The sequence below is a fragment of the Cyprinus carpio genome, chromosome B7 (genome assembly GCF_018340385.1).
Source record: "Cyprinus carpio isolate SPL01 chromosome B7, ASM1834038v1, whole genome shotgun sequence".
Classification (NCBI taxonomy): Eukaryota; Metazoa; Chordata; class Actinopteri; order Cypriniformes; family Cyprinidae; genus Cyprinus; species Cyprinus carpio.
Window position 1 is genome coordinate 33,113,988 of NC_056603.1, and position 27,209 is coordinate 33,141,196.

The 27,209-nt window shown below is 37.6% G+C and overlaps 1 protein-coding gene across 1 annotated transcript in view; it reads right to left on the reverse strand.

Moving 5' to 3' along the window:
* The window catches only part of LOC109052121 (B-cell scaffold protein with ankyrin repeats-like), a 173,663-nt gene extending 168,261 nt beyond the window's left edge, over positions 1-5,402 (reverse strand). Inside the window, exons 1-2 of the mRNA XM_042728372.1 lie at positions 5,271-5,402; positions 2,767-3,162 (exon numbers count right to left, since the gene is read on the reverse strand). Coding sequence (XP_042584306.1) covers positions 2,767-3,162; positions 5,271-5,283 — 409 coding nt within the window. The 5' untranslated portion in view covers positions 5,284-5,402. The remainder of the gene's footprint in view (positions 1-2,766; positions 3,163-5,270) is intronic.
* Positions 5,403-27,209: the final 21,807 nt, after the last annotated feature.

The window sequence follows — 27,209 nt, forward strand, 5'->3', positions numbered from 1 at the left end:
CAGGTGTGAATTCATGATAGTTGACGCCTACTCGCATATGACTTTTACCAACAAAAACTGTCTTAGAAAATTTAAATCAATATATCGTTTTCTGTAAGTGAGTAAACAAGATGATTTACACATCATTTAGAAAAAAAAAATTCTAGGCTACAAGCTCCAGTTCTCAAAATTCCTGGGAACCAATTTTCTGTATGTGTTTTTATTGCCTTTTTCAAGTGATTTTAACATTTTTAGTTTTTCACTAACCACGCATAACATTTTGTTTTCTCAAAAACACAATCATGTACATACATGCTGCTCACATATTATTATAGCCTAGTTTGTGCTGATTACAGTGAGATTAGACTTTAGCCATTTAGATATTTATAAGAAACTGAAAAAAGCACAAATGTCAGGGCATGACAAAACTTCTCCAGGCCCCAAAAATACCCTTAGACTCCAGAGGGTTAATTTTTAAAAATTAAATAACTTTGAGGTGTGAGGTGATGATTTAATTTTGGCTTAACCCTCTGGGGTCGACAAACGAGGATACGCGTTTTGTGGCATCTTCTCCTGATAACACCGAAAAGAACTTAAATTACACTTTCAGTTTTGATCGAACAGATAAGAGCAATACATCAATCGAATCTGTAAAGGGTCAACTTTTATTTGTATACATGCATAATAACAACAAAACTTTGTGAATTTACAAAATAAAGAAAACAAACAGGGTGCGCTGTCTGCCGCCTTGGTTCTGCGTGATCTTCATTTAGAAACGCGTCATTAATTAAAGGCAAAACGTTGGTAGCCCTTGTGGCAACCAGTAAGAGTGCACTATATCAGCATGGTGATTCAGCAGTAAGCATGATGCTGCAGACCATGTATGGTAATCACAGCCATATATAGAGCCATATCTATGGTGCCCAGGAGCTGACATGGTCAGTTCACTTAGTTTTGTCGTGGCCACGATATAACTCATGAGAACGTGATAATATGTTGTGGCCATGAGATATTAATTTGTGGGAACGTCATATTAACTCGCGGGAACATGATATTATGTCTTGGCCATAAGATCAGTTTGTTGAGGTAATGACATCCTTATGTTGTGACCTCGAGATGCTATGTAGAGGGAACGACATCCATTTCACATGGCCACGACAACTTATGTTGAGGGAGCGACATATTTTTCTTGTGGCCATGAGTTTAATGCGTAAACAAACCTGCGTGACCAAAAATATAACCAATTATAATAGGCTAATTAAAAAAAAATATATATATAATAATAATAATATACAAATATTATGGGGAAAAGACGATCAGTTTATGGACTTACAAGACTGTAGAATGGATAAAAATGTTTTCTTGTGGGCTTATTTTATATTATGCACTTTATGTTACATCTATTCATTCATCCACAAGAAAAATGTGTCGTTCCCTCAACATAGCATCTTGAGGCCAAAATAAGGATGATGTTACCTCGACAAAATGTTAATATGTCCATAAATTAATATCTCGTGGCAACAACTTATCACGTTCCCATTAGTTATTATGTCGTGGCCACGACAAAACGAAGTGAACTGACCATGTCCGCTCCCGGGCACCGTACATATCACATGGCTATGAGTGTGATATTATCTTTTTATACAACAGCTCGATAACACAATTATGTAAATAAATAAGAAGCAACCATAGAGTGTCTTAAAGGGGTCATCGGATTCTAAATGCACCTTTACAAGTTGTTCGAACTGAAATGTGTGTTGGCAGTGTGTGTACACAACCAACCTATAATGTTAAAAGTCCACCCAGTGTTTTTTTTTTCTCATTAAATCATTTCCCCTTTCTCAAATCGAGCTGATCTCAGATGCTTGTTTGTGTGACGTCACACAGACAGGCCCCTCCCACGATAACTGGATTGACAGTGGAGTTTAAGCACAGACTGGACTGGCATCTTACCTTAGACCCACCCTGAGTGAGCTCTCATCAGTCCGCCATTGTTTGACCGCCGGAGCAGATGTAGACAAGAATGTCTCCTAAGCGATTGAGGTGTTCTGTTGTTGGATGTAATTAATGAAAATAGCAGTCATCATTTACTCCTGACATCTGAGCCACTGAAGACGCGGTGGATTACTTGTTTTTGAAGGGAATGCTCCCCGAGCTACCTAAATGCATCTATGTTCGCGCGAATCATTCGTGATCCAGCTTCACCAACAGAAGTAAGTAAGAAGTAAGTTTTTTAATTAATCCTTGCAAATCACCTTTCCTAATAATGTGCTCATTAGCAAGTTTCACGATGAATGTGGCTAAAGTAAATAGTCTCTCAGAGAGCGGCGGGGTCAGCGAAGCTCATTTGCATGTAAAGGAAAATGCTACAAAATGGCTTGCTCTGAAAAGTGCTGTTTTTGACGGGCCGAAAAAAGTTTTTTTTTTACGCTACCATTGAAAGATTTTAACCAAACTATGTTAAAGACTTTTCATTAATAAGACCCTAAAGAATCATATCAGCTTGTGGAAAATGGGCATCCGATGACCCCTTTAAAATTTGTGTGCAGAACCACTTCTTTCAGCCAATAGGGTTACCTAATTCAAATTATGTACAGTTTAATTCTAAATAAATAAATAATAATAATGTGATAAATTTTAAATTTTCATGACACTGGGCCAAACTTTTATGTAAATATGTTAAAAGTTCTGTAAATATTCAAACATTTATATTAGTAATATATTGGGGATCAAATCTACATTCTTTTTGTTGCCAATCCAATTCCAAAACTTCCAAAACTTTTTTACCTTTGTGTACAATCTCTGCCACAGCCAGTTGATAGTCCTGGGGCTCCTGCTCGCTGGAGATTTGGAGACACTGCTCTCCCTTCAGTGGAACCAGCTCTAGCAGAGGATCCAAGCTTTCTACTCCACACAAGAGAATCACCACACTCTTCTCTGGTCGCAATACACGAGCCAGAAAGAACCGCCGGAGCTGGCATAGCCCCTCCAGCATGCCACGCGACAGGATAAGCAGCTTACATTTGTATCCACCAAGTCGCAGGAAGTCATCCCGGTGACTGGTCACCAAAGCAATATCATAACAACAGATGCCAGCCTCAGGAATGGGGCCTACCAGATGGAAGTGCAGGTAGGATGCCCACTGCTCAGCCTCTGCCTCATAGATGATCAGGAGATCTTTAGCTAAAAATGGAAAATTATCTAAGTTTATTGTTTACTTTGTTATTATGTAAAATATTCCATCATATTGTGATTTCTGTTCTAGTTAGTAATGCACTATAGCCTACTTTTTCAAGACAAAACTTAAGTGCATAACTCATCCCACAATGTTTATATCATTGTCATGAATGGATTGTTAAATTCTTATAGAGGAGAGGTCTGGTATGACTTTTAAAAGCCTTGGGGCCCATAGCGCCCATGTTGACACAAGGATTGGCTCATTTAAAGGGGTCATATGATGTATTTGGTGTAATGCAATGTGTTTATGCGGTTTAAGTTTAAAAAAACACATTATTTTCCACATAATATACACATTATTGTTGCTCATCTATGCCCCACCTTTCCGAAACGCGTCGATTTTTACAAAGCTCATCATTCTGAAAAGTGAGGTGTACGCTGATTGGCCAGCTATTCAATGCGTTGTGATTGGCCGAATACCTCAATCGTTTGACGGAAATGCTATGCCCCTTAACATACTGTGATGCCATCTCCTGACATGGCAAGATGAAACCAATAAAACCCATTTCAAATAAGGCATTTGTTGCATCCAGTGGGGTCATAATTACTGATTATAATGACTCATACTGTGTTTTTACTTGTTGCATTGCGTATCGCGCCGCATAACATAAAACCATGTCTGCATTTGTTATTAGAAAAAACGACAAACAAGCGCTACTCTACACTACTTAAAACTTGCGTTTGAATCATCAGAGGCAAATTCTTTAAATATAAAAAATTTACTTACAGGCTGTGAGTCAGAAGTGCCAGACTGTCCTTGCAAAGTTGGAACTGCCCCACTTTATAGAACAGCCTTTGATCACAGACTCATCGTAGGCTGGTCTGTAGGTTCAGGAAACAGTCCTACATAAAATGTGTCAAACAGCATCACACACTGCGGACTTGAGTGAGGAACGGCCAGTGGACTTGAGGCAACCACATGTGATGACCCTGGGCTGGACTCCGCTTCGTCCATGGCGCAAAGTTGATGTATTTCCTCAGCGACCAGCACGGATCACTTCTAGGCATGACAAAGCGGATATTGTCCTCTTTTGGAAGGCCAAACAAAGTAATTTTGCTTTCACAACGAAACACACAGCATCTCCAAAACATGGCGGCTGTGTCAACAACAATACTATAGCGAGGATAAAAGTTACGCCTTCTTTCTTTGCATGAACATTTGGGCGGTGTTATGCAAATCTTCCCACACAGTGACATGGACATGTGGGGGTGTGTTTAAACGTGGCATTTTAGGAGGGCGTGGACAAGTCTTAACTTTTATAAAGAATATCTCTTTGGATTTGAGACTTTAGTCTTTTCATCATTACAGATCTTCTTTATGCACCAAGGGCTTGTAACACTCCAAAGAGAAACGAAAAATTAAAACCACATCATATGACCCCTTTAATTCAGTCAGCCAAGCACTCTGGAAGTATCACCCTGGCATCTTGCCAAACCCTAGCAACCGTATACCAACATGTACAAGCCATATCTTAGCAACAAGCTTTGGGTGACATGGGTGTTGGCTCTGTTGTAAACACTCAGAACAATGTAGCAACTGCCTAGTGCCAAGTGTTGCCATGGCAAGCACCACTTACATTTAGTTTTACATTTCTTCCTCATTTCTTCTTTTGAATATTTTTTTTTTTAATTTAAAATAACTTTACCTAGTTTAAGTAAGTTATTTATGTTTTTATAAAGTTCTTTAACTATTAACTATTTTGTAACTCACTTAGACATTTAAGATACAGTTAGATTCCACAGTTTTAATATAATACAATTTAAAATGTAATCAACTTTTAAAATTTACTTACAAGCAAATTGTACTTAAATTTGGGAATGCGTAGTGAAGCTGTTTAATTTTAACTATTTATACTTGGTTTCATCTATATCAGAGTTTAAAATATGTTCAGATAAAGCAAATGCCACATTTATTCTTTAGTTGTAAAGCATGTACCATCTGTACAAAACATCTTGTGAGTCAACACACATTTACAACATATTTAAAGTTGGTAATTTAACAGAACAACTAAGTTAAAGACTCAAATACAATAAAGAAACAAAGGTAAACTTACATGTATTGCTCATGTCTCTGTTCTGATGTGTGCTGCTATGTCCTATGACAGGGAGGGTGTTTGATCAAACAACAGCACTTTGTACACTCTGACCAATCTCTCCACGGTCTGCTAGTTTCCGTGTCATGGAGGCACCTGTGTCTGAATGGTGAAGATTTCCTTTTACATGCATATTTATTTGAATATGGGAAGTGAAGTTGATTATTTTAATGTGCAGTTTTTATGCTAATCAATATAAATTATATTTAAAAATGTTCAGTCTCCATATTTGAATATTTTATAGAGCTTTGAAAGAAAGTATAATGAGAAGGAGGGAGGGAGGGAGGGAGGGAGAGAGGGGGAGGGAGGAGGGAGGGAGAGAGGGGGAGGGAGGAGGGAGGGAGGGAGGGGGAGGGGAGAGGGAGAGAGGGAGGGGGGGGAGGGAGGGGGAGAGAGGATTAAACAACCTTTATTAAATTATCATTTATATCTCACACACATTCACAATAATACTAAATAAAAATAATAAATAAAACACATAAAACATTAAATATTCAAAACCAACTGACCCTCAAAGACCTCACATACGATATCTTTACAACACCAAATATCACAAAAAAATCATTTTTCACCAGTTTGTAGTACGCAAATTCATAGTAGTTATCATAGTATTCATCAGTAGCTATCTCCCCGTGAATAAGCCTCCACTGTAGATCCGCAGTGCACTTCTCTATAGGAGGCTTATACAGGGCTCTCCACCTGTCCCTCACGAGGAAGTCTGGTCCTAACAAACTTGGCCACTTTGAAGCTTTTATTCTCTTGAGAAAAACTTGATGTGTGACTTTTACTGAAGAATAGTAAATCGCTTTCTTTGACGTGCCCCAGTGTGCCCCACTCCAAAAAAAGTTCACAATTGTCCTTTGTATTTTACGAACCAACTCCAGTGGAGGCTCCATAACAGTCATTTTATGCCACAATGTCGAGGCCGCCAAGTTGTTAATGACCAAGACTCGCCCTCTGTACGACAATTGTGGTAATAGCCACATCGCTTGTTTGTTTACTATGTTGAGACGTGCTGTGTTTGGTCTCGTACTCTATCGCATATGTTGTCAGTGTCGTGCGCTTGCTTAGACCTTTGTTGTGATAAACAGTAAAGTGTGTTCAAGCGCTAGCAAAAGAGAGTGTAAAGAAATACCCTTTGAGAGAAGCAGTTAAATCAGCGGAAGTTAAAAGCAGATCGTAAGTGTATTTATTTCTTGTCTCATTAGTGTTTAGCGCAGTTGTCGTTGCTAGGAAACACTTGTTTGTTTAGTGTGTTGAGACGTGCTGCGTTTGGTCTCATACTCTATCGCATACGTTGTCATCAACGTAAATTTTTTAAATTATTTATTATTATTTATTATTATTATTTAACCAATTATTACTATGTGTTTCCAGATCCCTACTATCACTACCACTCGCAAACCTTGCATCACACAATGTAGGCAGCGCAATCCTAACAACCTGCACACTCTGCCTATGTCTGCTAATACACTATCTTTTTCTATTGGTCTCTGGAATTGCCAGTCTGCTGTAAACAAAGCTGATTTCATTACTTCTATTATTAGTCATTCAAAGCTTAATCTCATGGCCCTGACAGAGACCTGGATCAAACCAGAGGACACTGCTACACCTGCAGCCCTCTCCAATAATTTCTCATTTTCCCATTCCCCCTGATTGACTGGAATAGGTGTAGGTACTGGTCTGCTCATCTCTAATGATTGGAAATTTAATCCTTTACTATCTTTGGGTATCAACAGTTCCTTTGAATCTCATTCCGTTACTGTTACCTACCCTCTTAAAATACATTTTGTAGTTGTCTATCGACCCCCAGGACCACTAGGTAACTTTTTGGATGAATTAGATGTGCTGCTCTCAACCTTTCCTGAGGATGGTGCTCCCCTAGTTATGCTTGGAGATTTCAACATCCACCTAGATAAACCTCTATCTGCTGACTTCCACACTCTGCTTGCCTCTTTTGATCTCAACCGAGTGTCAACTACTGCTACTCACAAATCAGGCAAACCAACTGGACCTTATTTACACACGACACTGCTCCACTGATCATGTACTGGTTACTCAACTGCACACCTCAGATCACTTCCTCCTCACTTTTAACCTCATCATGGTTCCTGACACATCACTTACCCCTCCACATGTCATCTTTCGACGTAACCTACGCTCACTCTCACCCTCCCGGCTATCTGCATCTTCGCTTCCTTCCCCTAAACTGTTAGCATCTTTTGATGCTAACAGTGCTACTGATACTTTCTGCTCCACTCTTACATCTTGTTTAGACACTGTTTGCCCCTTGTCTTCCAGGCCAGCCCGTACCACCCCTTCAGCCCCTTGGTTATCTGATGTTCTACGCGAACACCGTTCTAAGCTTAGAGCTGCTGAAAGGGTGTGGCGCAAATCCAAAAAAAATACTACTGACCTTAATGTGTATCAGTCACTCCTCTCTTCCTTTTCTGCTAATGTCTCCACTGCTAAAAAGACATACTACCATAACAAATTAACAATTCGTCTAACTCTCGCATGCTTTTTAAAACATTTTCCATGCTCCTTTGCCCTCCTCCTCCCCCTCCTGCTTCATCTCTAATAGCTGACGACTTTGCCACGTTTTTCATTAATAAAATTAAAAACATCAGTGCACATTTTCCACACCACAATCCATAAAGCACATCTCACCAGCAAACATAGACTCATTCACATCCTTCTCTTCACTCTCTGAGGCAGAAGTCTCCAAACTCATCCTTTCTAATCATCCTACTACTTGTCCGCTTGATCCTATTCCATTTCATCTCCTTCAAGCCATTTCTCCTGCAGATGTACCTGTACTCACTCACAACATTAACACATCCCTTCATACAGGTGTTTTCCCCTCATCATTTAGACAGGCTCGTATAACTCCATTCCTTAAGAAACCCACCCTCAACCCATCTCTTTTAGAGAACTACAGACCAGTTTTCCTTCTTCCTTTCATTGCAAAAACACTTGAACGAGCTGTATTCAACCAAGTCTCTACCTTTCTCACACAGAACAACCTCCTTGACAGCAACCAATCTGGCTTCAGAAGTGGACATTCAACTGAGATTGCCTTGCTCTCAGTTGTTGAAGCCCTAAGACTGGCAAGAGCGGAATCCAAATCTTCAATACTTATCTTGCTTGATCTATCTGCTGATTTTGACACAGTTATCCACCAGATCCTCCTGTCAACCCTACTGACAAAGGGCATCTCAGGAACCGCACTCCAGTGGTCTTACGTTTGAGTCTTACCTATCAGATAGGTCCTTCAAAGTATCTTGGAGAGGTGAGGTGTCCAAGTCGCAACATCTAACTACTGGGGTGCCTCAAGGCTCAATTCTTGGACCACTTCTCTTCTCTGTCTACATAGCATCATCAGGTTCTGTCATTCAGAAACATGGCTTTTCATACCATTGCTATGCTGATGACACTCAACTCTACCTCTCATTCCATCTTGATGATCCATCGGTAGCTGCTCGCATCTCAGCTTGTCTAACAGACATTTCTTGCTGGATAAAGGACCATCACCTTCAACTCAACCTTGCCAAGACAGAACTGCTTGTGGTTCCAGCAAACCCATTGTTTCATCACAATTTCACCATCAAGTTAGGCACATCAACCATAACTCCTTCAAAAACAGCCAGAAACCTTGGAGTTATGATTAATGATCAGCTAACTTTCTCAGACCACATTGCTAAAACTGTCCGGTCCTGCAGATTCGCTTTATTCAACATTAAGAAGATCAGACCCTTTCTTTCGGAACATGCTGCACAACTCCTTGTTCAAGCTCTTGTTCTATCCAGGCTAGACTATTGCAACGCTGTCTTGACAGGTCTTCCAGCCAGTTCTATCAAACCTTTACAATTAATCCAGAACACGGCAGCAAGATTAATTTTTAATGAGCCGAAAAGAATACACGTCACACCTCTGTTTATCAATTTGCACTGACTACCGCTTCTCTTCTCCATCTACATGACGTCATTAGGATCTGTCATTCAGAAGCATGGCTTTTCCTTTCACTGCTACGCTGATGACACTCAACTCTACTTCTCATTCCAACCAGATGACCCGACGGTAGTTGGTCACATTTCAGCCTGTCTGAGTGAAATTTCTAGCTGGATGAATGACCATCACCTTCAGATCAACCTTACTAAGACTGAACTGCTGGTGGTTCCAGCTAACCCATCGTTTCATCACAACTTCTCTATACAGCTGGGTTCGTCAACCATAACTCCTTCCAGGACAGCCAGAAACCTAGGAGTTGTGATGGATCATCAGTTAAGCTTCACAGACCATATTGCTACAACGACCCGGTCCTGCAGATTTGCCTTATACAACATTAGGAAGATTAGACCCTTCCTGTCAGAGCAAGCCACCCAACTTCTTGTCCAGGCTCTTGTTCTCTCCAGACTGGACTATTGCAATGCTCTCCTGGCTGGCCTTCCTGCATGTACTATTAAGCCTCTACAACTGATCCAGAATGCAGCAGCGAGGGTTGTCTTCAATGAGCCAAAAACAGCTCATGTTACTCCTCTCCTCATCAGGTTACACTGGCTACCATTAGCCGCTCGCATCAAATTCAAGGTACTGATGCTTGCCTACAAAACGACAACTGGCACGGCGCCAACTTACCTAAACTCACTAGTTCAATCTTATGCACCCTCCAGAAGTTTGCGCTCTGCAAGTGAACGATGCCTTGTGGTGCCATCCCAAAGAGGTTCAAAATCACTCTCACTGACTTTTTCCTGGACTGCTCCCAGCTGGTGGAATGACCTCCCGATCTCAATTCGAACAGCTGAGTCGTTACTCATTTTCAAAAAACATCTAAAGGCTTACTTCATAGCCTGAGGGACAGTATGTAAGCGCCTCATTTCTATCTATCTATTTTCTTGTCTATCATATAAAAAAAAAAAAAAAAAAAAACCCTGGCTACGTGTCCTGTACTAGTCTAACTGAGACTTGTCATAGCACTTGTATACCGTTGTTGTTCTCTCGTTGATCTGATTGTTTCTACTGTTCTCATTTGTAAGTCGCTTTGGATAAAAGCGTCTGCTAAATGATTAAATGTAAATGTAAATGTAAATGTACCAATAGCTGCTCGCATAAAATTCAAGGCATTGATGTTTGCATACAAAATCACCACTGGCTCTGCACCCCTTTACCTAAATTCATTACTTCAGACTTTTGTGCCCTCTAGAAGCTTGCGTTCTGCAAGTGAACGTCGCTTGATTGTGCCATCCCAAAGAAGCACAAAGTCACTTTTACGGACTTTTAAATTAAATGTTCCCTCCTGGTCGAATGACCTGCCCAACTCAATCCGAGCAGCTGAGTCCTTAGCCATCTTTAAGAATCGGCTTAAAAACACATCTCTTCCATCTTTATTTGACCCTCTAACTTTTTCACTCACTATTCTAATTCTATTTTTTTTTTTTTAAATAAATCTAACTACCTTTTTAATCTTTTTGTATTCTATCTATTTTCTTTTCATTTATTATACAATTATAAAAAAAGACCTCTTACACTAGCTTGCTCTGTTCTTTTTCTGTTCTATCTGTTTTCTTTTTATTTATTATATTATTTAAAACCCCTTGCTACGTAACCTGCGTTTAGGTTATCTGAGACTTGTTATAGCACTTATATATCATTGCTCTTTTGTTGTTTTTGATTGCTTCCATTGTCCTCATTTGTAAGTCGCTTTGGATAAAAGCGTCTGCTAAATGACTACATGTAATGTAAATGTAATAGCCAGGTCCATTTAGACAATCATGCTATCCCTTTCTCCAGCAATCCCTCCCAGTTTCTCATCTGAAAATTTTCATTCCCTAAAAAAAATACCTAATGTTTTTATCCCCTCTCTACCCCAAAGTAAACCACATGGTAGTTTTGGAGGTCCTACTTCTTCCCAGTTACCAATAATAAATCCCTCACTTTTCCCCCAATTCACTTTGGCTGAGGATGCTTTTTCATATTTCCCGATAATTTCTGTTAAAACTTTCACATCATTTTGACCTTTTATAAACACTGTGACATCATCAGCATATACTGACAGGGACACTTTAAAGGTACTCTTTAAATCTGGAAGTGAAATACCAATTAGTTCTTTCCTTAATCTGCAAAAAAATGGTTTGATTACTAGACTATATAACTGTCCAGAAAGTGGACAGCCTTGCCTGATACCCCTGGGCATCATGATAGGTGCACTCAATCCACCTCCAACTTTAACCATAACAAATGCATTAGAATACAACAATTTTATATAAGATATATAAATTTATCCCCAAAACCAAATTCTCTTAATACAGTAAAAAGATATTTATGATCAACTTGGTCAAACGCTTTTTCTTGGTCAAGCGAAAGAATCCCCAAATTAAGACTATTCCTTTTACTAAAATCAATCACATCATGCAATAAAAATAAATTATCCATAATTTTTCTATCTGGTATACAAGAAGACTGGTCTCTATGAACTCATTCATATAAATATTTTTTAAGTCTATTTGCTAGTACCTTTGAGAATATTTTGTAGTCTAAACATAGCAACGACACTGGTCTCCAGTTTTTTAATAGTCCCAAATCTCCTTTCTTAGGAATTAAAGATAGAGCTGCTCTGCAACAACTTGTGGGTAATGTCTTTCTTTCGATGCAATCTATCAACAGTTCATTTAAATCATGACCAAGTAAATCCCAGAAAGCCTGATAGAACTCCACAGGTATACCGTCCACTCCTGGAGATCTTCCAGGGGATAATTGTCTCATTGCATCAGTAAGCTCTTGCAAAGTTATTTGTTCATCCAGCGATTCTCTTTGTTCATCTCTCAACTGAGGCAGATCACAAAGCAAATCATCCACACTTCCAGAGTCACAACTCTGAGCATTATATAATTAAGAATAAAAGTCTATTGTCATTTCTCTCATTTCCAGAGGGTCAGAAGTTATAGTTCCATTCGGACGTCTTATATGACACAACTGTTTTTGTAAAAAACTTTTCTTTTCCAAATTAAAAAAATAGGCGCTAGGAGCATCCATATCTGTGATGGAGCAAATTCTTGATCTTATGAGTGCTCCTTTTACCTTTTACCTTTTTTTTCTTATTTAGACTTTCATTATTTACCATTCCCTTATTATTTAACATGTCTTTTTCCATAGATACAATGTCTCTTTGTAAACTTTCCACTGTTGTTAATCATTACAGTAGTATGTGTAGTATAGTTTTGACAAAAAATTCTGATGTTAGCTTTACCTACATCCCACCATTGACAATTTTCAAAATGGTCTTTAAGTTTCCACCTATCCCAGAAACCCTTAAACTTTTCACAGAAACTGACATCCTGTAATAATTTGACATTAAAATGCCAAAAATAACAAGGTTTAACCACTTTCTTTAAATTAAAATCAAAAGTAATCATATGGTGATCTGAAAAACCATTAGGCAAGATGGATACATTCATTACCTTATTATTCCAAATCTTCCCCAAATAAAATCTAACCGAGCACCACTAACTTGATTATCTGATGCCTTTAACCATGCATATTGTCTAACTCCTATGTTCCTACTTCTCCACAAATCTATTAAACCAAACTCATTTATAATTTTTAACAATTGAATGCTTGACTGATTATGTGGCTCCTCTCCATTCCTATCAATTATAAAATTAGTTGTGCAGTTCCAATCACCTCCAATTATCATGCACACAGTATCATCAATTTTTTGAATAACTGTTCTCAATTCCATAAAAAAACACAAGCTCATGTCCATTATTAGGAGCATATACATTAATTAAAACAAATATAGTTCCTTCAAACTCTACTTTAATTAAAAGTGTTCTACCTTTTACAATTATTACAATTAGAATATTTACATTTAGATTTTTGGAAAAAAGAATAGCTACCCGAGCACTTGTATTTGTACCATGGCTAAGAGCATATTTCCCTTCCCGCCACATACCCCACCGAGTCTCATTATCATTACTTGTATGTGTTTCTTGCAAAAAGACTATATCAATTCCTTTAACAAACTCTAAGATCATGGCTAATTTATTCCGATCTCTACCCCCATTTATATTTAAGGAACCGAATTTTAAAAGTTCCTTAGAAAAATGAGAATAAAGAAAAACAAATGTGAATAGACACAATAAATAAAGTATGAAATTCACCCTGTGCATTCGAGCATCCTACTTTTGCAAAGCTCTTTTTTTTTTCGTAATTTAGCATTCTAAATATAGACTTTTGTCATTGGTGTATCAAGCGGTGAAACAATAACAAATTCGCCACCTAGGCAAGGCAAGTTTATTTATATATTTCATTTCATACACAATGGTAATTCAAAGTGCTTTACATAAAAGAAAGTAAAATAATCATGAAGAAAAATAATAATAAAAAAAAACAAGCAATTTTAAAACTTATTTAAAAATTGACTTATTTAAAATTAATTTAAAACAGTTAAAAATAGAAAATGATTTTACATAAAATACAGTGAATACGTAAAATACAGTGCAATCAGTTCGGACATCGCACAGAGCTCATTCAATAAATGCACAGTTAAACAGATGAGTTTTGAGTCTAGATTTAAATGTGACTAATGTTTTAGCACATCTGATCTCATCTGTGAGCTGGTTCCAACTGCGGGCGGCATAGTAACTAAAGGCGGACTCCCCTTGTTTTGTGTGAACCCTTGGTATTTCTAACTGACTCGATCCTAATGATCTGAGTGGTCTGTTAGGTTTATATTCAGTGAACATATCTGCAATATATTTTGGTCCTAGATCATTGAGTGATTTATAAACGAGTAAAAGTACTTTAAAATCAATCCTAAATGTAACTGGAAGCCAGAGTAAGGACCTGAGGACTGGTGTGATATGTTCAGATTTTCTGGTTTTAGTCAGAATTCTGGCAGCAGCGTCCTGGATGAGCTGCAGCTGTCTAATGGTCTTTTTGGGAAGGCCGGTGAGGAGACATTACAATAGTCCACCCTGCTGGTGATAAAGGCATGAACAAGTTTCTTGACTGGAAACAAAACATCTAATTCTTGCAATGTTTTTTAGATGATAGTATGCTGGTCTAGTTACTGCTTTGACATGACTACTGAAACTATGGTCTGTCTCCAGAGTCACACCAAGATTCCTGACTTTATTTTTAGTTGTTTGACCCCTAGAGTCAAGGTATGCATTCACCTTGAAAACTTCATCTTTGTTTACAAATGCAATGACTTCAGTTTTTTTTTCGTTTAACTGAAGAAAGTTCTGGCACATCCAACTATTAATTTCATCAATAGATTTGCAGAGGGAGTCAGTGGGGCTGTAGTCATTTGGCAATAAGGCTAGGTAAATCTGTGTATCATCAGCATAGCTGTGATAGGCAATTTGGTTCTTTCTCATTCTTTGACTTAGTGGGAGCATATACAGGCTAAACGAGAGCGGTGCAAGAATTGAGCCTTGTGGGACTCCGCATGTCATGGACATCCACTTAGACTTATGCTCTCCTATACTCACATAATAACCTCTGCCTTCTAAGTATGACCTGAACCATTTGAGTACCATCCCAGAAAGCCTGACTCAGTTTTCCAGTCTCTCTAGTAGTATGTTATGATCAACAGTGTCAAACGCAGCACTGAGATCTAGTAATACCAGCACTGATATTTTGCCAGAATTTAAGCGAATATCATTTATATCTTAATGAGTGCTGTCTCTGTGCTGTGGTGCGGGCGGAAACCAGATTGAAAATTGTCCAGGTATCCATTTGAGTTTAAGTATTTGTTCAGCTGATTAAGAACTACCTTTTCTATAATTTTGCCTATAAAAGGAAGGTTAGATATTGGTCTATAATTGCTCAAAATGGTGTTGTCAAGATTGCTCTTTTTCAGAAGGGGTTTAACAACTGCAGTTTTCAGGGAGTTTGGAAAAGTCCCAGAAAGAAGTGTGGCGTTCACCACTTCTAAGAGATCTGCTTCTAAACAGTTAAGCACACTTTTGAAAAAAAGATGTGGGAAGTGTCTCAAGATAGCAGGTTGATGATTTTAGGTGCTGCACTATTTCTTCCAAAATTTTGCTATCAATTGCTTCAAAAATAGACATAGTATCTTTTTGATATTGCGGCCAAATCTGTCTGACCTCTGCATTACTGGAGGATGTGCTAATCGCCTTCTTGATATTGATAATCTTCTCAGAAAAGAAGGAAGCAAACTCATTGCATTTGCTGTTTGAGAGTATGCATTTGACTGGGAATCTGACTTGGGGGGTGGGGTTGTCAGTCTCTCAACAGTAGGAAAAATAGAGTACGAGTGTTGTTTAAGTTACTGTTTATAAGGTTTGAGAAGAAATTCTGTCTAGCTGTGGCTAGTTTCACATTAAAAGCATAAAGGCTGTCTTTATAGATGCTATAGTGTATTTTAAGTTTTGTCTTCCGGCACATCCGCTCAGCTTTTCTGCATTGTCTTTTCATAGTCTAAACTGCTGTTGATCTTCTCCAAACTGATTTCTGTCTGTTTGTTTTCTTACTGACTATTATTGGAGCAATATCATCAATAACATTCTTTGAGTTAAAGGAATCAAGGAGAATATCAACAGAGTCTGCAGAGATGCTTAGTGTTAAAGATATAGCCTCCATAAACAGCACACTAGTGTTCTCGTTTATGCATCTCCTTCTGACAGAGACAGATCTAGATTCAGTGGTAGCAGAGATCAATAAATCAAAGAAAATACAGATGTGATCAGATAGTGCTACGTCCTTAATAACAATGGATGAAATGTTTAGACCTCACTGATGATTAAATCTAGAGTGTGTCCACCTTTGTGTGTGGGTCCATGCACATGCTGAATCAGGTCAAAAGTGTGTAGAACCTACCACAATCCCGTTGGCTATCAGGCGGTTCACTAGCTTCTCCTCTTTAACAAAAACCACCACCGTGGTGTTTTAGTAAATATAATTTAATTAAAAACTTTACTGCTTTTTATTTTAAAAAAATCTGAAACCTCATGAATGAAAGAATCTAATGCCTCAATACTGAAAAAGGAACTATAATACATGTCTTTTTGGGACACTAGATTGCACAGTTTTCACTCAGGAGCCCTTTGTTTTACCCCAGTTGTCCAGGCGTTTTTGGACCCTTCAATCCAGTCATTTAAATGTGGTGCTCTTTGAAGCAGTTCCTGTCTAACTGCAAGCATAGTCCCACGTCACATTCCTGGCACTTCCATTGGGTGCTCCTTTTGCATCGCAGCAACTTTGTGAAAGGTCTTGAGTGTCACTCACAGGAACAGGCAGATGATCGCTGAGCAGCTAGCTGTGAGCTGAGCAGCTAGCTGCTCCTGAAAGTTTTGCCGTGTCATGTGCTTGTCATGGTGGATGACACACAACGCTTTGTGTAAAATTAAGCAGTTGGTCACTGCAATGTCCAGGAAGTGCTAGAAAATTGTTATGTACCACTTCCGTGTTTTATGGTGCACCGACTTTGTTCTGAGTATCTTGTTGGAGGTGTCAACTCCTGCCATGTACTTATTTTACAGCTACAGCTGCAACCACGGCCCCTCTGAGATGGTGTTGTGTTCGATGTGGATGGCCCATTTGGTTCTTCGTAGGTAACTGAAGAAGCCACATTGGGGAAAAAAATAGAAGCATGTGTTACAAACTCACTATAAATTCCTAAAAATACTTTTCATTATAAAGCAAATTATTAGTAAGAGCAAAATTGTAAAAAAAAATTAAAAAAAGGTAACTATAATAATAATACAATAACAATGAAATAACAATAAAAATAAAGCCTGCAGTTGCTTATACATGCAAACACATGCATATGCACACAAACACACACACACATACATGCACTTACACACATACACACCTTTACAAAAACATGCAGATATACACATGCTTGCATACATGAACGCATGTACACACACATACATATACATCTTGTGTGCAAACACAAACAAGAATGTGGTGAGAAATCTGGAAAGGAGTAAGAAATTCACATGGCCTGATGTATACCCTGAAGAAATAATTAAGTACGTAGGTCTGCTTCTCTACATGGGTGTGATGGATCTGTCAAAAGTGATGGACAACTTTTCAGCACTTCTTGGAGATTGCAGTGACCAACAGCTTCATTTTACACAAAGACATGCATATACACATGCACACACACTTATATACACACACACACACACACGTACATGCACGTACACACATACACAAATATACAGATATACACACAAATGCATGCACGTACACACACATTCGCATACACACCATATACTGTATAAGATACACGCATATGGCGAGTATTTTGTGACAGAGCGAATGCTTAGCAGGAGAAGGAAAAGAAGCAGTCTACCCTTCCATCGCCGTCAGTCCGTGTCAATTTTTGAATGGGATTGATAGGGAGGGCAGACGACAGACCCGCGGTGACGTCAAGGCGACGTCACTGTTGGGACCAATCATAGGCGGCGACGTGACGGCATGTAAGAAATTTATCAAAAATTTAACGTGTACTAAGTTCGTCTGTACTAGGTACGTCGCCTTACAAGATGCCTGATATATACGTCATCTCTGTGTACGTTGCCTTACATGACGCCTGATATAAGCCCTGTCCCAGTGACGTCATGTAGTGCAGACCTAGGGCCCTTGGCGCGAGTCCACGAGGGCACATTGAGAGGTATTTTTGGAAGAGACTTGATCATCACACCGGAAATAATGGTCTGGTTGTTTTTTGACAGGAGCTGCCGGTTCGGGGAATATGCTGCCTATGTTCCATTTGAACTAAGATTACAATTTTGACACATAATAAACATGTGCGTGAGTTTCAGATGAATTTACAGGTCTAAATATAAATACTAGGTTTACATATGACTCAGTAAAGCCCTGACATTCGGTTCTATTTATTTAATGAATCATAATGCGATCATATCATTCAACGCGCTATTATTATGTTTGAGATATTAGCCACTGGTCGATGACCATAATGTTTGTATTAACTGTAGGTAACAACTGGTAAAATGTACAGCTAGGTCATAAAAACCGTAATGATACCTACACTTAAATATTTTCTTCTCAGCCATGTCATTAATTGCTCTTGAGCGAAATCTCCTCCCATCCGTTGTCTGATTGGCATTTCGCAATGATTCCTGGGTAGTTAAAGAGTGTGAAGCCTGCATCTATTCGGGCTTCGCGGAAGACCGCTTCAAAGGTACAAAGGGGGCACTGCTGAGCACACTTCAGAGCGTTAAAATGCTGAATGGGACGGCCTACGGACTCGTAGACTCGGCGAGCACGCGTAATTTAAGTCCACGAGACCGAAAGTCCACATGAAGTGCGCCATTTGGGACTGGGCCATCTTTTTGCTGCTTTTCTTGATGCTCTTTAAAATGAAAAATCTACTACAGTTGCCAGTTTCTTCAGTGAGCTAAGTGCTCTATAACTCCTTGCTACCCCTTGTAAGAACTTATTTGTCTATAAATGCTTATTATTTTTATTTTATTTTAATTAATGTATTTCATTTGTTTTCTTTCCTACTCTTTTATTCCTTATTGCAATTCATGATTGTACATTTAATGTATAAGTTAACTTCACTGTTACATATTGTAATTCCAACTATATCTGCCTCTGAGAATTGTTAATTGTTAATATTGTTTGTTCAGTGCCTATTTTGTATGTAGCCTACATTTGTTTATTTGCCACAAAAAGTCGTCTCCATGTACGTCGCCTTAAACGAAATGTAAAGTTTGCATTACAGATGTATTTGTAATAGGTTATTACTTTTATTTAGTTATTTTTCAAAAAGTGGCAATAGTGTATAATAATTACTGCACAATAAAGTCTATTTTATGTTTGAGAACTTCTGTTTAGATGTTAAGTTGGTGTTGAAGTGAAGTACAGCACATTAATGTTCAGTTTGCTTGGATGCTACAAAAAAAGTACGGAAAGATACTTAGTATATTTAAAAGATGTAAAAGTTGTAATAAAGTTGTATTTATATTAGATATTCATTAGACATTCGATCTTCAACATTAAATGGCACTGAGAACAAAGTCGTTCTGAGCAAACATGCATAGGTTTATGAATTTCTAATATTTGGGACGCTAATTTAACATTTTAACTTAAACATGAAGGCTGCGATATTAATGTTGTCCAGTAGATGGAGCAACAGGCCTTTAAGCCTAAAGCCTAAGCCTAACTCGAGAAGTTTTCATCCTTATGAATTGAAACGAACGCGATGATCTACTTCATTTGCATAACTATGGTGCGCTGCGTGGGCAAGGGACATTTTTCATATCTGTCTTATTTGACATTCAATATCTCACAACAGAAATAAGGTAGAAGAAAATTTCTTTTTTGGTGATGTTCTCCAACATATATGCTGTATGTGAATTACATTTTATGGTGATATCATGAAGTAATCAAAAGTTACAGCAAAAGTTAGCCCCAGACAGTTTTGAATTTGAAGTAATGCCTCATTCAAGTTTAGTCAAAGACCCAAATAATTATACTTGTTTTATTTTACTCTGAGACTTTTCAAATGACATATGACACGACTAACTGAGCTGTGTGATGCTTCTGACATTTTAGAGTACATGGCACATAAAACTTATTTCATAAATTATGAATTTTTTTTTTTATATTTATCTGCAAATAACTCAGCACTACTTAGGAGTTAATCAAAGTGGCCACATGCATCGTAAACGTCAGACTCCAAGCTTTGAAATGACACATGTTTTGTGTTAATCAAGAAAAAACAAAATATGTTTTTTTTTTTTTTTTTTTTTTTTTTTTTTTTTTTCACTTGTGGATAGGCAGCACCGGTTAGGAGTTGATCAGAATGGTTGGATGCATTCGAAAGCTAAATTTCGATATATATATATATATATATATATATATATATATATATATATATATATATATATAGTTATATATATAGTTATATATAAGTTATATATAAGTTATATAAAAGATAAAATAGAGAAACATAATAAAGTGTTCAAATGAGCTCTCCAACTGATTTCTTCAATTCATGGATTAAGGTATTATTTACACACGAAAGACGCAATGGATTGTTTTAATTTTACACTCATTTCAATCGTGAGAATCTGCTGTAAATAATTATATGCCATTTTCCATGATCGGAGCATGTGTTAGGAAATGACAAGCATAAAAATCCATGAGAAAGTTATGTGCACATTTAGAGTTTATGTGTTATAATTCGATGATGAATGTCTTTAGATCTATGACAGATTTTGGTAAACTTTTTATTTGGGAGAATTTTCTGAAAATAATGTCGTGCAATTTTCTACGATCCATGCATGTTTCATGAAGTTACAAATAAAAGCGCAAAATAAAACTACATTGGGTTTTATGTGTTTTTTTTTTTTTTTTAGCACTTTAAGCAATATCTTTGGATCTCATCCATGGGTTATGGTGATTTAGGGCTCATTTTAATCGGGAGAATTTTCTGAAAATAATAACATGCAATTCTATGCATGTTTTGTGAAGTTACGAATAAAAATGCAACGTGAAGCATAGTGCTGTTTTTCTTTGCTGCACCACATGTGCCCCTGTGGCCCTGTCTGGTTTAATATGTTGTGCTATATGAGGAATATCTGTGTATGTTATATTTTGGATTTTTTGTTTGATTTGTTTTTTTTAATTTATGTGGGTTTTTTAGAGATATTTTGGTGTTTGGAGAAGTTACGAGCTAAAATGGCACATGACTGCAACTTCGGAATTTTTATAATAATAATAATAATTATTATTATTATTATTATTATTATTATTATTGCTAATATTAATTTTTTTTTTTATTTTTATTTTTTTTATTTTTGTTGGAGATTTCTTTAGATCTAAACGATGGATTATGGTGAGTTTGGACTGCTTTTTAATCGGGAGAATTTTCTGGAAAATTGTAACGTGCCATTTTCTATGATATATGATGTCTTTTTGATTGTGTTATTCCATTCAGGGGTTGCTTATTAATTTGATTATTTTTCAAGGAGGTGTTCTTTCACTTGCGCTTGTATTTTTTTTATTTTTTTTTGACTGTGTTGCAGCCATCAAAATTTGTTTATATTTACAAAATATATTTAACCTTTTAAATTATTTTCTGTGTACTTTTGTTAATTAAATAACAGTTAAAGCACATAAAAAAATAATAAAAAAAAAACATTTACAAAACGTCCAAACTTTTTGCCCCCTGATTTTGGGTTGCATATTGCTGTCCATTCAAAATGAAAATACAATTTTAGCTGTTTTTTATTGATAATATACCGGTATTTTAATGTTTCTATAAAGACAAACTTTTAATTGCGTTTAATCCCTTCAAAGAACAAGACCAATGACCCTATTTACCAATTAGAAATATAGGGAGGTAAACTTAAGGAAGAACCCACAAATATAGGGAAACAAAGAGGACCATCACATCAAGATGTACTTTTGATTGAAGAGAATTGAAGAGAGCACTTACAGAGGTAAAACCAACATCTCCAAGCAAAGATAATATATTTGTTATTAAATGATTAAACTTTTATCTGAAAAACATCACGTTTGTCAGGGATCGGGCAGATCCGGTTCCTGCAAATCAGCCACGATCCACGGCTGCATCCGAAAACTGAAAAATGCTGCCTTCGGAGGACACATTCCAAGGTAGGAAGGCATCAAGGCACGTCTGAATTCAATGTTAGCTTCAGTTCCTGTCTCCTGAGATGCCTTCATTTGGCCGCTTTTTGAATTCAGGTCTCTGGTCGTATTCGCTGCCTTTGATATCCCACAATCCTGTGCGTTCCATTCTGTGACCGTTAAGCCAAAAAATAAAGATGGCGTCTGAAAGTTGCGGTTGGTGGTCAGTTTGTGTGTAAATGTATGTTTCTGATCAACGTTTTCCACTTTTTATGTCATTTCTAGCGAGAAATTAATATTGCATTAATGAAATATCCACTTAATTATCATCAAAGCTCTCTATATTTTGATGTAGATCATTAAACCGTTACTCTGCCTCAGAAGCCTGTCCAAAATCAGTTTCATGAGGTGCCTTCGTGCAAAAACGCTGCCTGCAAAGTCATTGCCTGAAACGGCAGCGAGGCAGCAAGTCACCTGCCTAAGTTTTCGGATGCAGCCCACGTTACCTGAGTATTAACCAGCCACACCTGCCACGCATTACGTAATCCAATCAGAGCCAGTATACAGATGGCAGACAACCAAAATGGGTACTACTGTCGCGCGTACCGCAGGGCCGCGGTGTTAACTGCAAGTCAGTCGCGTGTTAAATTAATTCGCGAAACTACCGCCAGGTGGCGCAGAGGGACGGATTGCGAACTGAATGTAATTGTAAAATGAGATAAAAGGAGGAGGTAAAACAACAATAACATTATGATATAACATTGTACCATCTTTAAAAACTAGGGCTGTCAAATGATTAATCACGATTAATCACATCCAAAATAAAAGTTTTGTTTACATAATATATGTATGTGTACAGGGTATATTTATTATGTATATATAAATACACACACATAAATTATATATTTAGAAAATATTTACATGTATATACATTTATATATATATATATATATATATATTCTTATATTTTATATTATATATAAATATATTTAATATATAAACATAACATATTCTTCTTAAATATATACATGCATGTGTGTGTATTTATATATACATAATAAATATACACAGTATACACACATATATTATGTAAACAAAACTTTTATTTTGGATGTGATTAATCGTGATTAATCATTTGACAGCCCTATTAAAAACTATTAAAAAATGTACAGTGAGTTAATTTCAAAATGTAGGATAGTCTTAGGCTACAGTCTACTCATCAAAAATTAAAAGAAGACCTTTACACAAAGGATCTTATGCTTGCTATTGTTATTAAACAGTCATTAAATAAGGCCTATATATACGGATAAAAAGCTAAATGTTTTCATTTCAGGTTCATTCTTGGTTTAAAAAAAATCCTTCAGGTTCCATTTGCAGATCGAAATTAGAACGGTCCAGCATTTAGCAATAATTATTATTAATTCTGTTATTATTCTTGATTTTTCAAACTGTTAACACTTTGCATTTTTTAATTATGCCTTTACTGTGTGACCAAAAATTTTGTATTTTCTCTTTCAGCTGTTTCATCGCCCTCGTGCCTCGCGCACATTCTTTGGAAACAGTAGCCATTCACCGTGCCATTCGGCGCGAGCAGCGGTCCACTTTGCCTATTTTCCTAATGAATAATAGTTAAGCTTGAAATAAGCAACATTACGAATATGGAAACGTTTGGATTTCTCCCGAATGAGAGCCCAACCTTACCTTATGGTTCGCTTTAAATTATTATTATTATTTTTTTGTTTGTTTGTTTATAGCTAAGCCTATATTATTATATACTGCATGTGACGAGTGGGGTGGGGCCGAGAGCCGTGGGAACGGAGCGAGGCCGGTGGAGTGATTGGGAAATGAGCGACACCTGCTCCACTCACCGGTCTCGAGTCCCACGGAGGAGATCGGGAGGATACAAAAGAGGAGCGACGACAGTGAAGGACGAGAGAGGACCAGGCCTGGGTTTTATTTTGTGGTTTGGTTTTTATTTCTGTTTTGTATTTATTTCGTCATTAAAGATTTATTTGAATGTTCGCCGGTTCCCGCCTCCTTCTTCCCGTCATTATGGAGTTTTTATCGTTACACTGGTGCCTGGCGGCGGCACTAGACGGCCCTCGGTGGACGGCACGACACTCCTCCACTGGACGGCCCTCGGTGGACGGCACGACACTGGAGCCGGGCAGCCGGCAGGAGTCCCCCGTTCCCTGCTCCTCCCCATTCTCGGCGGATGGCAGCAGGCTCCGGCCACCTGGCGAACGGCGGCGACTCCTCCGCTCCCTTACGGACGGCAGCCGCCCCTCCACATCATGGGCGGCCGGCAGCGAGTTGGTCCGTTGCCGGTGGGGTGACCCAGCCCACCGCCTCGAGCGTCCACGGCCCCAGACTGCTACGCCCTGCTCGATGGCACCGTGGATTCACCCCAGCGGCGAGGGATCTTCGGCAGCGCGTCCCTCCTTCCTCCCGGGTTTCGGCACCAGTGTAATACTATAAAAACTCCATAGTCACGGGAAGAAGGAGGCGGGAACCGGCGAACATTCAAATTAAACTTTAATAATCAAATAAACATAAAACAGCGCGACAGCCCCTCACGGTCGACTGCCGCGCACAAACAAAAGCAAAACACAAACTAAAACCCAGGCCTGGTCCTCTCTCATCCTTCACTGTCGTCGCTCCTCTTTTGTATCCTCCCGATCTCCTCCGTGGGACTCGAGACCGGTGAGTGGAGCAGGTGTCGCTCATTTCCCAATCACTCCACTGGCCTCGCTCCGTTCCCACGGCTCTCGGCCCCGCCCCACTCGTCACACTGCAGTTTTATTTATCCATTAGAATTATATATTTGTAATTATTGTTCTGTTCTGATAAATTTGTTAAATTTAAAGGATTTGTTGTAAAGTGAAGAGAACTAAAAATAACCTGGTGGCACATTATAACATTTTTGTGTTTCAGAGGAAAAATCAGTGTTAAGGTATCTCTCCATTACAGACCGTTCTGAAAGAAGAATTTATGCAAACGCATATAAAATGCTTTACAAACTTTAACAGAGATGTCTAGAGGCTAATTAATAGGTCTGCCTCCCATGTAAGATTTTTCTAGTTACTTGTCATTCATTTGTCATTATTCAACTAATCGCAGGTTTATATTACATTTACATCTATAATCTATAATGATCCTTAATATATTCCGCGCTCAAGCACATGCATTAAGTTTGCCCCAAAGCACAGGCAGAAGTAGCCTAATAATTGTAAAAAATGAGACATTTTAATTATTTATTAATAAACAAATGTTTTCTTGTCGGCTGCAAGATGAAATTCACACTGCTGGTTCTCTCCACATGAACGCGCCTTTAAAGAGAAATACAACCTTCACAGATTACATAATGCTTTCGTTCTGAATTGATTCGTTTAAAAGACATTTCAAGCTTTCTGTAGATATATTTCTCATGTATGAAAGACACCACAATTTAAGGTTAATTCATTATCAGGAAAAAATTCAAGTGATCTAGAGGGGGCCTCCCTGTCCTGCATGCGCATTAATTATTTTCGCACAAACACTTAAATATGAATAATTATTCACATTTTGCATATGCATTACAACGTAAATTATTTTTTACATGCAATTATCCAAAATAAAACAAACAAGATTTGTAATGAAGATAAAACTAATAAGAATAAATGCTGCGCGTGCACTCAGCATCACTCGCGCCGCGCAAATCTTGCACGCAGACATTTTACACACCTGCATTTAAATGCGGCTGCAATTTTATTAGTTTTTAACTTAAATTCTACGTAAGCAAGTAACGGCGGCTCCCTTTAAAATCACTGAAGTTGTCTATTAATGAAGCTCTTTTTTACATCATTTGCACTTTGGTGATTATAACGAGAGAACTTGAGTTTAATCGTGAGGATGTTTTATTAATCAGTCCATTCTTTAGAATTTCAATGATTTAGCTAAATCTTGCAGGTTTAATTTATTCGTTTCTTGTTTTAATTAGGCCTAAGTAATGGGAACGAAATTATACAGTGCCTCACGTTTTAGGTGAAATTCACAGTGAATTTCACAGTGCTGACTCTCTCCACATGAACGCGCCTTTAAAGAGAAATACAACCTTCACAGATTACATAATGCTTTCGTTCTGAATTGATTCGTTTAAAAGACATTTCAAGCTTTCTGTAGATATATTTCTCATGTATGTGAGACACCACAATTTTAAGTTAATTCATTATCAGGAAAAAATTCAAGTTATTTAGAGCAGTGGTTCTCAACCACATTCCTGGAGGACCCTCAACACTGCACATTTTGCATGTCTCCTTTGTCTGACACACCCATTTCAAGTCTGTGAGTCTCTACTAATGAGCAGGTCACCTGAATCAGGTGTGTTTGATTAAGGAGACATGCAAAATGTGCAGGGATGGGGGTCCTCCAGGAATGTGGTTGAGAACCACTGATCTAGAGGGCGCCTCCCTGTCCTGCATGCGCATTAATAATTTTCGCACAAACACTTAAATATGAATAATTATTCACATTTTGCATATGCATTACAATGTAAATTATTTTTTACATGCATTTATACAAAATAAAACCAAACAAGATTTGTAATGAAGATAAAACAAATAAGAATAAATGCTGCGCATTCACATTTAGCATCACTCGCACCGCGCACATCTTGCACGCAGACATTTTACACACCTGCATTTAAATGCGGCTGCAATTTTATTTGTTTTTAACTTAAATTCTATGTAAGCAAGTAACGGCAGCTCCCTTTAAAATCACTGAAGTTGCCTAATAATGAAGCTCTTTTTTACATCTTTTGCACTTTGGTGATTATAATGAGAGAACTTGAGTTTAATCGTGAGGACGTTTTTATTAATCAGTCCATTCTTTAGAATTTCAATGATTTAGCTAAATCGTGCAGGTTTAATTTATTCGTTTCTTGTTTTAATTAGGCCTAAATAATGGGAACGAAATTATACAGTGCCTCACGTTTTATTAACTAAAGAAAATAATTTATAAAACACGCAACAATTTCTTAATCAGTGTACAGACAAATATATTTTCCCAAGAAGTTGTCTGTGAAAAATAAAGGACAGGTAACGAATACCAAAAATGCATGTTGTTTTATTAAAGGAATTTTAAAATATAAAATTAAAATATAGGCCTAATATATGAGAATATTGACATTTTGCATATAAATCCATGTTGCCTAGCTCACTAAAATAGGCTACGACTTTTAATGCTACGATGCAAAGTAAACCACAATTTATTTTGAATAATATAACACATAATTCATATTATATAAATAATACTGCACAC